Source organism: Pseudochaenichthys georgianus, chromosome 5 (genome assembly GCF_902827115.2).
Source record: "Pseudochaenichthys georgianus chromosome 5, fPseGeo1.2, whole genome shotgun sequence".
NCBI classification, from domain to species: domain Eukaryota; kingdom Metazoa; phylum Chordata; class Actinopteri; order Perciformes; family Channichthyidae; genus Pseudochaenichthys; species Pseudochaenichthys georgianus.
The window spans coordinates 8272266-8285763 of NC_047507.1; the positions used below are offsets into that span (position 1 = coordinate 8272266).

General features: G+C 43.1%; 1 protein-coding gene and 1 long non-coding RNA gene across 2 annotated transcripts; one reads left to right on the forward strand and one right to left on the reverse strand.

The window, feature by feature from the left end:
- Window positions 1-1700: 1700 nt before the first annotated feature.
- Window positions 1701-9912, reverse strand: LOC117446820 (inositol hexakisphosphate kinase 2-like). Its single transcript, XM_034083272.1, has 5 exons — window positions 9412-9912; window positions 7716-7944; window positions 5484-5644; window positions 3239-3414; window positions 1701-2932 (listed from the first exon to the last, which is right to left on the reverse strand). Exons 1-5 carry the CDS (start codon window positions 9656-9658, stop codon window positions 2345-2347), a joined length of 1401 nt encoding a protein of 466 aa, XP_033939163.1. The 5' UTR covers window positions 9659-9912; the 3' UTR covers window positions 1701-2344.
- Window positions 9913-10206: 294 nt separating this feature from the next.
- Window positions 10207-13498, forward strand: LOC117446564 (uncharacterized). Its single transcript, XR_004552162.2, has 3 exons — window positions 10207-10255; window positions 10819-10952; window positions 13423-13498. It is a non-coding gene; the product is annotated as an uncharacterized lncRNA (long non-coding RNA).

A 13498-nucleotide genomic window follows, 5' to 3' on the forward strand; every position in this document is an offset into this window, starting at 1 on the left:
TATGTTGATGAACGGGACCCCCTCCCGTTCATCAACATATTAACATATTGTTCATGGCATGGCTCTCGTGGCCCAAAATGTTTCGATACTATTTCATTCCCAGCTGCTTGGCTGCTGTTGTCATAGTGATTTAAGCCGCTGTTACGCAACTGCTCCACATGCACAAAGCCATGGGCTATGATGCAAACACAAGCACTTGATATACAGCATCATGCCAGCACTGTGGTACAGAATAACAGTGCATTTACAATATGTGTGTGGTTTTATATGCATGCATTTGATGACAGAGTGGGATGGTTTAATGGTTTAAAGCAGACCACTGATCCTGAGGCAGTTATGTAACATTTGCTACACACACCCCCACCCCCCAGTTTGAGCTTATCTTCTTCATCTGTCCATCCATCTATCAATCTATATATCCCTTTGCAGTTACACAGCACAGGCGCACCACAGGCCTCCTGCTGCAGGACCGCCCGTGGCTCTGCTGCTGGTCGTTAGCAGACTATTAAATATACATCGGGGTCTGAGAGTGGCGTGTACATATGATATGTGCTCATAAACCACCCTAAGCCTGCCCTGACCCAGACTCTTACAGATTAAGTGTCTGTCCTTTACTGGGTGACAGTAAAGGGTTTGACTTTTTAATGTACTTATACATTTGCTGCAGTATAAGCTAGGTCATAGACTGGGAATTAAATACATTACAGTAGCCTATATAAGGAACATATGTGTTGACAATTAATTAATTAATGACAAAACTGTTACTGCAGTGGGATAGAATGTCCAAAGAAAAGCTGACGGAACACATTTGTCTGTTTTTCCCAAATGTCAGTCCTAATAAAGTTTCTTCCTCTGGTGCTCTCTAACAATGCTTTGACGAAATCTCTTCTTTTGTAAGGTTGTTTTGTTGTCTCACATAATGCTCTGAAGTAATAATATTTATTTTCCGAAGTTATCCAAAAGTAACAGAAAGTAATCAGGTTACATCACTTTTACCTTTTGACAGGATTACACCTTTTAAAAATAACTAATTGTAAGGAAATACATAACGTAACTCTCCCAACTCTGGTGTTGACGGCCCATGCTCTCTGTTTACAAAGGTGTCTCTCCTCCCTGCAGACGGCCTGTCTATTGTTCTCTCCTCTCTGTCCGCCTCAGACCGGTCAGAGACGAGCCGGACCAGTGGAGGCAGCCGGAGTGTCGTAATCCTCCTCCTGCCAGAACAACCAGTTTCTTTTTTAACATCTTTGCATCAACAAGCAGTGATGCATACGATACGATAATACTTTAATGGTCAGATCAAGTCTGAAATGGGACTTGCGTCACAGCAGCTCCATTTGCAACATAAACATGGACAAAAATCAAGACACAATACATGAAAAAAACGTGTAAAGTGTTCATAATATAGTCAATTCATAGTATATTAAAGAGTCCGTTGTATGCTTTTTGGGCGTTTCCCTTTCCTGTAGTGTGCCTGAAAACGCCTCCATTGGACTACTTTGCTCACTTCCGTAACATAGTGACATCACTATGTAACACTCCAATGTATTGTTTGTGATAGGCTAAGGGGCGGGACATCTCTAAGCAGTTGACCATTCACAACAAAGCCGGCCAGCTAACCTTATGTACACATTTGAGGCTTTTCAGATTGCAGTTTTCACCCACTTCCTGTCCAGTGAATATGAAAGAAGACACAGATATTGACGTGAAGCCTTTATTTTCTTACAGCCCACACATACAAGATAGAGGTATCCAAACATGTCAAGTAACAATATTAATCAATATTATTATTATGACATTGAACGACATGGAATGTAGTACGCGTTTTTTTTTTAGACTTTCTATTTATTTTATGAAACTTTTATATCATCTTTCCCTTATAGCTAAAATAATCTCTTTGAGTCAAGACGAACTGGGAAAAGAGGATGGCAGAATTAAAAGGCAACAAACACACTCCTTCAAGTCCTTCTTCATCATAAAGTGTTTTTGTGCTAAATGCTTTCTTTGGATCCGACACAACAACAACAACAACAACAACAACAACAACGTTTCCTCTCTCCTGAGACTCCTATCTGCTTTTAATGCGGCCTACACTTTTGTCCCAAACTGAATTAGACGACGCAGTAAATCACTGCATTGCTCACACAGATGGCTTGTCTATGTTAAGTGCATTTCTTTTTCACATCCCAAAAATGGAAACATACAACAGGAACATTGAGGAGCACCAAGAGCAAAAACAGGAGGTCCAATAAAATGTCTGCTACAATAGGATGTTAATTTAAGAGGAGAAATCTCTCTCCACCTCTGTAGTCCAGTCCTCCTCGTTTTCCTGTGTGTTGTCTCATCAGTCTGTGCTGGTGTTCTCCAGCTCGGAGATGATGGTGATCAAGTTCTGGAGGCCGAAGATGTAGCCGCTGTCCAGGCCCTCGTACACCACGCTGTCCCCCTGGTAATGGCTGCAGGTGGTGTGGGCAAAATCTATCATTCTCACCTCCACCATGGGGCTCCGGGGCTCTGAGTGGCCCCCACACAAGCTCCCGTCCCTGATGCTGCCATCGCTAGACGTGGAGGGTCTGCGTGGGATACCGAATGCACCTGCTGCTTCACCTTCCCTCTTCTCTTCCTCCATGTCTGGTTCCACGTCCTCGTCCTCATCCTCTTCTTCGGAGAGGCCGTCCTCAGCGTGCTTTGGCTGGGGCGCTCCGTCGTAGATGATGAGCAAGGAGCTGGAGTAGAAGCGGTAGGATTCACAGGTTTCCAGGGCGGCTTGCAGCTCTCGGAGCCTTTGTATGACGGGGGAGAGGAGTTCACGCCGCAGACGCTGTCCGCTGTGGAAGAACTGGAGCAAAGCCTCCTTGAAGCCCGGCACCGTCAAGCTGCGGCCGTGGAATTTGTTCATGAACATCAGCTGACCCGTGTCACACCGGTACACCTGATGGAGGGGAAAAGAGAGGTTGGTGTGAATCACATCACTCTGTATACTTTGCGCATTTCTGTTCAAAGTTACCTATTTTAAAATCTCTTTCCACTACTGCAAATATGTTATAGTTTTCGAGTATATTGTCATATTTGACTGTCCTTAGTTGTTTTAGATTTCCTTTCCATCGGGCTTTAGAGGTAGGTGGATTTTAGTTATATTGATATTATCATCCATCTCTACAAACAATTCCCAAAAATGTCCAACTTTCCCTTTTGGATGCAGCCATTGATACTAAAGCGATGGCTAAGAGAAGCTCACCTGCATGCCAGAGAGGACGACTCCTAACTGGGACACTGTGCTCTGCTGACACTTGTAAATCTTCCTGGCCTTTTTTTCCTCGGTGACATCGTCTCCATGCTGCTGTATGCCCATCTTCAGGTCCAACACACACGGTAAAGTGTGCCGCCACGTCAGGTTCTCCAGCAGGATGAATTCTGGTCAGTCGAGTCAAGGAGGCCAATAACAAAAAAACACAGCCTTCTTTCCACTAATCAACCTACAATTAGTTTGTCGTGTAAACGGTCTAAAGGTTAACATCCCAAAGTTCTATGGAGTGTTGCTCCCACAGCACTGGACTCCTTTGTTTACTCCCGTAACATCGGGACATCACTTTGGAACACTACGTGATTGGCTCAGGGGCGGGTCATCTCTTAGCGGTGGACCAATCAGAAAAGAGCCGGCCAGCTAACCATCAGAGCAGACGGGGCTCTGGTTTCAGACAGAGGGTGGAAAGAGGTGCTGCAGCACAGGCAGTATGAGAGAAATAAAGAGCTTTTTGAACATTGAAGCATGGAGACATAACATCATTACATGTCACTTGTTAGACGCTTTTATCCAAAGCGACTTACATACTCAGTCAGTACTGTGGGCAATCCCCACAGGAGCAATTTGGGGTGAAGTGTCTCAGGGACACAACGACATGCTGACTGCAGCGGGGTTTGAACCTGTGATCCGATAATTCTGTCCTTTCCCCGCTCAGAGACCCAGGTCGTGCTGACATCTCACAGTGGATGTCCGCTCATCACCTCAAGCTCAACCTTGACAAAACTGAACTGCTTTTCCTTCCGGGAAAAGATTGTCCCACTCTTGACCTGACAATCAACATCGGCCCCTCTGTTGTTTCCCCAACTCAGACTGTGAGGAATCTGGGTGTGACCCTAGATAACAACCTGTCCTTCACTGCAAACATCGCTGCTACAACCCGCTGCTGCAGATACACGCTTTACAACATCAGGAGGATGCGTCCCCAGCTGACCCAGAAAGCGACGCAGGTTCTGGTCCAGGCTCTTGTCACCTCACGCCTAGACTACTGCAGCTCCCTCCTGGCTGGTCTACCTGCATGTGCCATCCGACCTCTGCAGCTCATCCAGAATGCAGCGGCTCGCCTGGTCTTCAACCTTCCTAAATTCTCCCACACCACCCCGCTCCTCCGCTCCCTCCTCCGCTCCCCCCACTGGCTTCCGGTAACTCCTAGAATCCACTTCAAGACACTGGTACTTGCGTACCATGCTGCGAATGGATCTGGCCCTTCCTACATCCAGGACATGGTTAAACCGTACACCCCAGCACATGCACTCCGCTCTGCATCAGCCAAACGGCTCGCTGCACCCTCGCTGCGAGGGGGACCCAAGTTCCCATCAGCAGAAACACGTGGGTTTGCTATCCTGGCTCCAACATGGTGGAATGAGCTCCCATTGACATCAGGACAGCAGATAGCTTACACACCTTCCGGCGCAGACTGAAAACTCATCTCTTTCGACTCCACTTCGAGCGATAGAACTATTAACAAAGCACTTATATACTAATAAAGGGCTGTCTTATCTAAAGCCGGTTGAGTAGCACTTGAAATGTTTTAGCTCTATGAAACCTGATGTACTTATATGATTCTGTTTTCTTCAAGTTTGTATTTTGTTGGTCGAACGCACTTATTGTAAGTCGCTTTGGATAAAAGCGTCAGCTAAATGCAATGTAATGTAATAATGTGATCCGAACACCAACCCACTACACCACACGCCTCCCTAACATGTCACAGAAAAGGCCCAAAACACAAATATGAACCTGAACATTTTGCATAATAGGGCCCCTTTAATCTGGGACACTATTACTGTAATTCTTTGTATTACTGTTTCTTTCCCTCTGTATGTAGTATATTTGGTCATTATAAGGTAATGGTAAACAGTAGAGGAGGAGAGAGGTAACACCCGGTGCAGTAAGGACTCTTACATAGGACTAATGCTCTACCAGGTGTTTATTTGGGCCAATTGTAGTTCATAAAGAAATCTGGCTAAATATACTGACATTCCACGACTGCCGCTTTTAAATTGATAGGCTTCGCATTAATGCTTTCATCTCCCCGCATGTGCAGGCAAGTCCCGTCAGTGTGCAGCCCGGGTGCAGTGTTGAGGTTTCTTTCGGTCTGGAAACTCAATCCTGTCCCTTCCACTATTATATTGAATGTTGCAAGACAAAAAAGAACGCGTATCGTCTGCCAGTGAAAGGATACTGTATTTGTTGCGGTGCATGTCGCTCTGCTGCAACTTCTGCAGCTGGTGATGTTTCCTTGTGTGTGTCCAGGGGTTGTGTGTGTGCTGCGGTACGGCATTACTGTGACTGCTGTCCAGTCTGTAGCAGAGCACCTCGATCTTCTCCTTCAGCCTCTGATCGCTGGACGGAAGAGGACAAGAGAACATCATTAGATTAAGACGATATTATGTTGCTCAATTCAGTCCATACTTGTAAACATAAATGACTCTCTCAAACCCAGAAACATGAGAAGTATTTCTCAAACTTGTTGTGTCATCAAGTATGAGGCTATAAAGTGTGGAGCTGCACTATAGAAACTGTCAGAGACTTATTTAGTGAAGCCCCAAATAGTTTGTATATGTGGGAGAGAGTTCATGTTTACTTTTGATTGCTTCAGACCATGGGAATAACAAGTAGAAATGAGCATGGTTCCCTATTATGTAAGGGGGCAGTAATGTGTATACATAATTAACCAATAAAACAGTGTCCTACACTCATTATAATCTTAAAAAAGCATTTAAAATACACCTCCACCACAATTTCACTGTCACGGCTAGTTGTTGTGTTTGTGCACTGACATGCATCCATTGCTGTTATGCAACCCTGAAGCTGTGACTCTCGGCAAAGCATGCAGAGACAGTTTCTAAAGGGAAGACTGTTTTGAAAAGATCATGGTTGTGTAACATTTCTGAAATGATCAATGAATCCACTTTAAATACATTTACACGAGGCAATGTTTAAATGTGAAAGTGACTCATTTTGCTCCTGCATGTTGTTGTTGTGGAGTACATCATTACCCAGATAAAAACAAAACAAAGCAAGGAGCTACGTGAAGAAATATTAAAATCTACAGATTTTAGCAACTTGGGGGGACTATTCTTCTTTTTGTTGAGGTCAATGCACCCACATTTAAATAGCATTTTATGATTTCTTATTGTCCAAATAAAAAGTTCTGAAAGCTTTTTCATTTGTTAGTTTGATTGTCCCTGTCGTGCTTTTGGGGTTTCTCCTTTCATGTCGCGTGTTATATAGGTTTGTGTGCATGTAAATGGACTGCAAAGGCGAAAATCCACACTCACACTCCCCCCCGCCCCTGCCTGAGACGCCTCGATTCGACTCCTTTGTTTACTTCTGTAACAAAGTGACATCACTATCTAACACTCGCGCTTCTATTGGCTAGCGCTCAAACACATTGTATTTGATAGGCTAAGGGGCGGGACATATCTAAGCGATTGACCAATCACAACAGAGCCGGCCAGCTAACCAATCAGAGCAGACTGGGCTCTGGTTTCAGACAGAGGGTGAAAAGAGGTGTTGCAGCACAGGCAGTGTGAGACAAATAAAGAGCTTTTTGAACATTAAAGCATGGAGACATGTCACAGTAGAGACACGAAATACAAATATGAAAATGTGCATATGTCCTCTTTAATACTTCTTTCATTAACTTAACTGTCCTGTTATCCTTTGACCCCATTCAATGTTTAAGGTAACTAAAAAAATGGTTCACATTGTTTTTTTGCTCAGTATTTCTTGACTTTTCCTAATTGAGTGAGGACTAATGGGTAAACATAACATTAACATGAAGATCTTTTTTAAATGTCCTGTACGCACTTTGGACGCATCGGTGTTCCTTGGGGTCAATTCGACCCCAGGCTGTTTTAGTAGTACAAAAGATAAAAAAGGCGAACAATTACACACATTTCTGTTGATTGTGTCGATAGGATGATATTGAGGTGACTATTACATGCAAATGTATCATTGTAAAAAAACTATCCTCTGCTTTAGTTATTGGTTCTTTAACAACATCTAAAACATCTGACTTTAACATTTTATTTCAGTCAGTGAGATTTTATAGTGATTTATATATTTCACATAATAGGAATTATGGATGTATAAAGGGCTCTGTGGGGGGGAGGTTGGGGTAATGTTTTATTTAAAAGGATATTTAGGTAGTCAACTAAGATACCTAAAGCACCAGAGACATACATTTTGGTTCAAATGTGGAATATGATCATTGTCAAATTGACCCCAGAGGATAATAATAATAAATGATACTCTTGAAAAGGGACAAGATAGTAATTTCAAACCGTGGTGGGGGGCTACCGTCTCCATGGCTAATGACACCAATGCATTGACCACACGTTCTGCTTTGTGGTGATTAACAAGTCCCTGAGTGTACTGCTCTCTTTCTTGGCAGAGTCTTCCAGCTCACCTTTTGTCCTTGTCACTACAAGAGAGGCGGCATCGGCCATCTTTGCTGTAATTTTCACTGTCCACAAGTGACGAGGACGCTATCATTTTCTCCCATATAAGCATCCCCAAATGTATGTTGGCTGAGGGGTCTTTGTTCTCCAGATCAGGTGCCGAGTCACTCTGAAGGGGGTAAGCAATGAAGCAAAGGTTCCCCTCCTCATCCTCCTCGAAGCTGACTGACACCACCCCTGAGAACCAGACACAGAGGGGAAACAAAGACGTGTGTTAGACATGTGTGTCATGGAGCAATGAAGAACATATGTATTTCATAAAGAATCAAATCACAGCTGATATGATAACACAAGAGGAATGTCTGCAGCTACTTTCAGATTAGTTTGTGTCCACACCCAAATCTGTCCCAACATTAATAAACAATGACAGTCAACATCAATATGCAGGTAGTGTTTTTCTGTGTAAACCCAAAAACAAAGTATGCTGTTAAATAGATCCAATGATAAGAAGAATAAATCAATATAAATAAATGACAACCCAAAGACAAAAAGGCTCAATAAAGTCAATTTATTTTATGTTTCGAGAGGGCTGCAGCAGAGATGTAAACAGAAATCACACTTTAACATGGAATTACAGAGCAGTTTACATACAGTACATGCACACACATACACCACATGACCAGGGTGGCTCACAAAGGTCTTTTTCCTGAAATGTTATTCGGTTTCGTGAAACAGGTCGGGTGTTTTTAAATGTTGTTGTTTTGTGTCAAATATTATTGTGATTTCGTGAAATTTGTCCCACAAAATCATGAGCAATATACATACAAAAAATTACCACACACAGACATATATATTTGTTGATGCTATAGAAATTGAGAGCAGAACAAATGTTAGTCAGCAGGTTCCCCAAAGCTTGTTTGATTCTTATAACAGCCTTTCATCCCCAAGGTGACTCAAGAAGAACGCAAAATGAGGTGAAGGAGTCAAGAGAAGTAAAGAGGAAAAACATCTGACATGAAAGCACCATTGCTACAAAATAACAATGGCAAGTTGAGGAGATAAAAAGTAGTTATAACCTGTAAGCTATCCCATATGACAACACACCTGAAGCGCCTTCAGAAATATGTGTTCTATAGAGTATTGCACTTCTGCTTATTAAGAAGTGTGGAAATTGTCCATCATGCTCCATTTGCTTTTGTCCTTTTTAAAGGTCCTACACAAGGTGTGGTGGTGTGACGGTCAGTTTTGGTTTCAGCCACAATCAACCTGCACAGCTTTTGAAGAGTGTCTATGTTGTCCTTTCAAGGTGACCTCCTGCTTGGTTTCAAAACAAGGAAGAATCTCTTGGTCCGTAGCCCTTTCACCATGCGTGCCAAAGAAAGAAATAAGGGCAAACCTGACTTACCTGTGTTAGTACAGCCTGGTACACACATGACACCACAACAGTGGACAGTTTGAAGCTCGGCTGCAGCGCCCTCCTGTGGCACACTTGTGCACATGCTGCTGGCACTACTTAAAAACAACACCATGTTTCTTGAAAATCTCAAAATCTCCATTTTACAAAAAGCTTGCAAAACATAATTTCCCTCCACATAGAGCAGGGGCACAAGGACAGCAAGATGCATTGATTGCAACACACCAAAGCACCACAACAACAACAACAACAACAGCAACAACAACACATCTTAGCATGGCTTGCATTACCTCTATACTGGGGGATAAACTTCCTCAATTCAGCAGGCACACTCTCGTAGAACTGATGCTCCCGTGTGATGAGGGGTTTGCAGATGGTCTGCTCCCCGAGGCGCAGCACACAGCAGTGCCCCCCCACCTGGTGTAAGAAGGGCTCAAGCATCACCCCTTTCTCCATGTAGCTCTGCTGGAGCTGCTTTTGCTGCTTTTGCTCTGCCTCCATGGCTTTTGCTGCCTGAACGTCCACAGCTGGACCCATCCTCCTCTGGCCCCGTCCACACTACCGTGGGCATTAAAGCAGGAAGGAGGAAATAGAAGAGAAACAAAATAAAAAGCCAAGTATCAGAGGATATGTTATTCCTCCTTTGCTACTTCTATTGCAGATCTTGAAGTTGAGAACACAAAGTCCTCTAAAACGTGTTTGGGCTGCAGTGTGACAGAAAGCAAACACAGACACACAGATCCTGTTTGTGCCTGCACTTCAGAATGCTCTTTGACAGCTGAGAGCAGGCTCACCACTGGTAAAGCTCCGACCAGCCTGACACAGATCCCACCCACTTCACAAGAAATCCACCAATCAGGAGCACCGAAAGCAGGTTGTTCCCTTCGAGGGAAAGGAGCAGCAAACCAACAAAGACAGGGGAGGGTGAGAGCAGACTCAATGAGAAAGAGGACAGAAGGATACAAAAAAAGCAGAGAGGGTGAAGCTGAACCAGCTGTTTTTCTCTGTGATGTGAGATTGTACACCACACTGTCCTGCAGTACAAAAGAGAACGTTACACATAAACACAATTACTTCCTGCCTACAGAATACGTGGCTCGATGATATGGCGCTGGATGAAAAACACCGCGCAGAGTAAGGACCCTTTCATTGTAATATTGTTATGCTTACAGTAGTAGTAGTAGTAGTAGTAGTAGTAGTAGTAGTAGTAGTAGTAGTAGTAGTAGTAGTAGTAGTAGTAGTAGTAGTAGTAGGAGTTTATATCTAAAACCGCTCTGTGGCCACCAGCAGACTGGCATTGTAGAAGCCAAGTTGCTCAGAAACACAGGCTGCCTACATGTTACAACTAGATTCCTCAGTAAACAATCTGATCTGAGAACATCTCATTCCTTCCTTGTGAAAGTCCCCCAGCGATAACGTGATATCACAAGACTATGTTGAAACAGAGTAGGCTATGATCAAAGTGCTGAATTAAAATCCAAAAAAAACTACACAAATTAATCAAGTTACCAAAATTTGACCCCAACATTCTACCGTAAATCAATCGGGAATTTTTACCGGGAATTCCATGGCATGGAAAAAGTAAAGCGGTATTGTTGACTGGAGGCCACTGGTATTCAGGAAGTAATCATTACTACCTTGGTGTAATGGCACACCTAATCCATGACAAATGGCATCTGCACTATTTTCTCTTTAAGTGTGGTGAAAACAGAAGAAAGGCATTTTTCTGAACCATGTGGCAGTTTCTTGAAGTTGCACAGGAGTGGGAGATGGCGGACGAGATCACCATAGAAACAGATGTGCTCGCTATATGACGGCAGCAACTCATCAGGTACATTTCAATCCATAAAGCTTTACTTTATTAGGAAAACATTATGACCTAAGGCGTCTGTAAACGTGATAAGAGGCCCTCAGAGATAGCGCACTGGATTGGTGGAGGGAGGTAATCTGAAAACACACTTTAGATTAACAAGAATCCAATCTATAATTAGCTAAATTTAACAAACTTGTGTAAACATTGATGACGGCTGAGACCTATCAAGTTATTATTACTCATTCAGCCTATTGTCTGTTCCATGAAAAGGCACCCTGGGGCCACCCTACACATTATTTGTATGCCCAGTTTATAAAAACTCAGTTTTATACATATGCAGTTTGTCTCTCTTCCAGCTGAGGATACCTGAACAAGTTGGAGAACCTTGTGATAGACTATAACACGTAATATTAGCCAACAAAAGTTGATCGCGTGTACAACGGGTTTTATGGGCTTGTGATGTTAAATGAAAACAAAAGTTGTTGGGTCCCCTGCCTTTAGTTATAGTCCAAAGTTAATTTCTGCCAATTTAATTGATAAACAGGGTATGGAAACTTAGTTGAATATGGAGATGTGAATGGCAGCTGAGTTCAGGATGTGGATAAGGGGATAAGGGAAAGTGGGGTGATGTTAGGGGGTGACTGAGAGCTGCAGCCAGAGTGGGAACTATGGTCCTCTTTTCAAAACCTTTCATTGACACAGATTATTGCATCAGACAACATATCTGATTAAGATGCTGCTCCTGCTGTTTCCACCTGCTCGTTGGAAATCACAGATGAGTCCATGGTGTGTTAAAGGTGGGGTAGGTAAGTTTCAGAAACCGGCTCGAGTGCACTAACATTAGAAAGTACACAGCCGAAAAGAATCCGCCCCTTCCTTCAGACTTCCTTCAAAAAGTGTATCTCGAGCCGGTTTCTGAAACGTACCTACCCCACCTTTAACAAAACGTATCACATGTTTATCAGTGTATGGCGTGGGCGTGTGATGTTTGTTTTTGTGTAAGTGTGAGTGTTTTCTTGTGAGCATGTGTGTGTGTGTTGGCCACTGATCAGTTGTTCAAGGAACAGAGTCAGAAAGCTGGGCAGTAATCTCTCTAATCCTGCATCGTGGATCACAAGAGGGAAATACAGGACATGACACACACAAGTAGAGAATAGCTACACTTAAACACACGTGTGATTGTGGACAAAGAAGTCGGGTGGCCTCTGTAACTTCCTGGGAACCCCTTTACAAACCCCCTGCTTTCATTATCTTTCATCAATGGGCACCTTAAAAGACTTTCAATCATACAAGTCCAACTTGGGAAAGATCTGTTTTGCAACATCTGACTCCCTGTTGTCACGTCAACTTGTCGTTAAGATAGAGACCAACACACAATAAAGGATCATGATTTCAACCTGTTAACGGAGGATAAAGGTAATCCCTGAGTTTATGACAACGTGCTTGTCTAGTGGCGTAAACATACAGATATGTCAATGTCAACTACATGTATTGCATGTTATATTAAAATGAGCACAAAGAGAGTTGGAAATGACGGATGGCTGAAGATGGCAAGGGGTCAACATTATAAAAAGGATTAACTGCAAACACCAGAGTTATGGAGTTCCTCAGGCACATGAATAATCATGGAATGAGTTGCTTGTTGACATCCACAAAGCTCACAGACACGCTGGCGCAAACAGGTGCATGACAGACAGATTGCCAAATGTCCACAGCTCGACTCAAATTAACTTAAAGTGGACTCATTATGCTATATTGGAAAAATATATTGGAGGACCATACCTATAAAAATGTCTGTGAAGTTTTTTGCTTAAAATACCAAACAGTTCACCCATTGTAGCCATGCCTCATACTGCTCATACCCCTCTTTTGCAGCCCTGTTAGAGAAACGCGGATTTTGGGTCCTTAGCTTAAAAAAAAAAAAAGAGGAGGCGGAGCCAATGCCTGATCAGAATTCTACCGGAGATAAAGTTAAATTCTGCTGTGATAAAACGCCATCCTGTTCTAAACCACATCAAGGATTATTTCTGAAACAGTATGGAGCTCAAATGCTTTTTCTCTTGCAGGTTTATCACAAGACGAGTTCCTTTTTATTTCCTGCTTTTTAAACACACATGCTCTCCAGTACAGGTTAGCACTGAGTGTTAGCGAGGCTTGCTAATGTAAACAAAGACGAGATTACGTCCAAAACACGTCAGGCATTGTTTAGCAACTCTCTGTCGGTCCGCCGCCGGTTCGACGTCATATCGGCAACAAATCTGTATCTGCTTGTTGTACCCCCGTTTTTAAAAGATTTGGGTACGGAGGAAAAGAGAGAGGGTTTTATTTTCTGACGCTGCGTGAGTTCCCCGACGCACCGGGGACACATATGTATAAAAGTCATCAAAAAGTGCATTTTGCATGATAGGTCCCCTTTAATTAACTTTTTGTGCAGGTACTTTATCAATTGTGTATTCTACTGTATAATGTATGCCCTCAATGTTTGCAGGACTCGTATGCTGCTCTTCACAAAACAAAGACAACACCTTCAACGCGCCACAAATACACAATTGAACAAAGCTGGA

Bases quoted from the DNA above. Each gene is read 5' to 3' on its own strand.
- LOC117446820 (XM_034083272.1), bottom strand. From the start codon at position 9,658: ATGGGTCCAGCTGTGGACGTTCAGGCAGCAAAAGCCATGGAGGCAGAG. The intron at 3,415-5,483 runs GTATCCTTTCAC...TCGACTGACCAG, and splicing joins CATGCACCGCAACAAATACA to AATTCATCCTGCTGGAGAAC. The intron at 2,933-3,238 runs GTGAGCTTCTCT...CCCCTCCATCAG, and splicing joins TCGTCCTCTCTGGCATGCAG to GTGTACCGGTGTGACACGGG.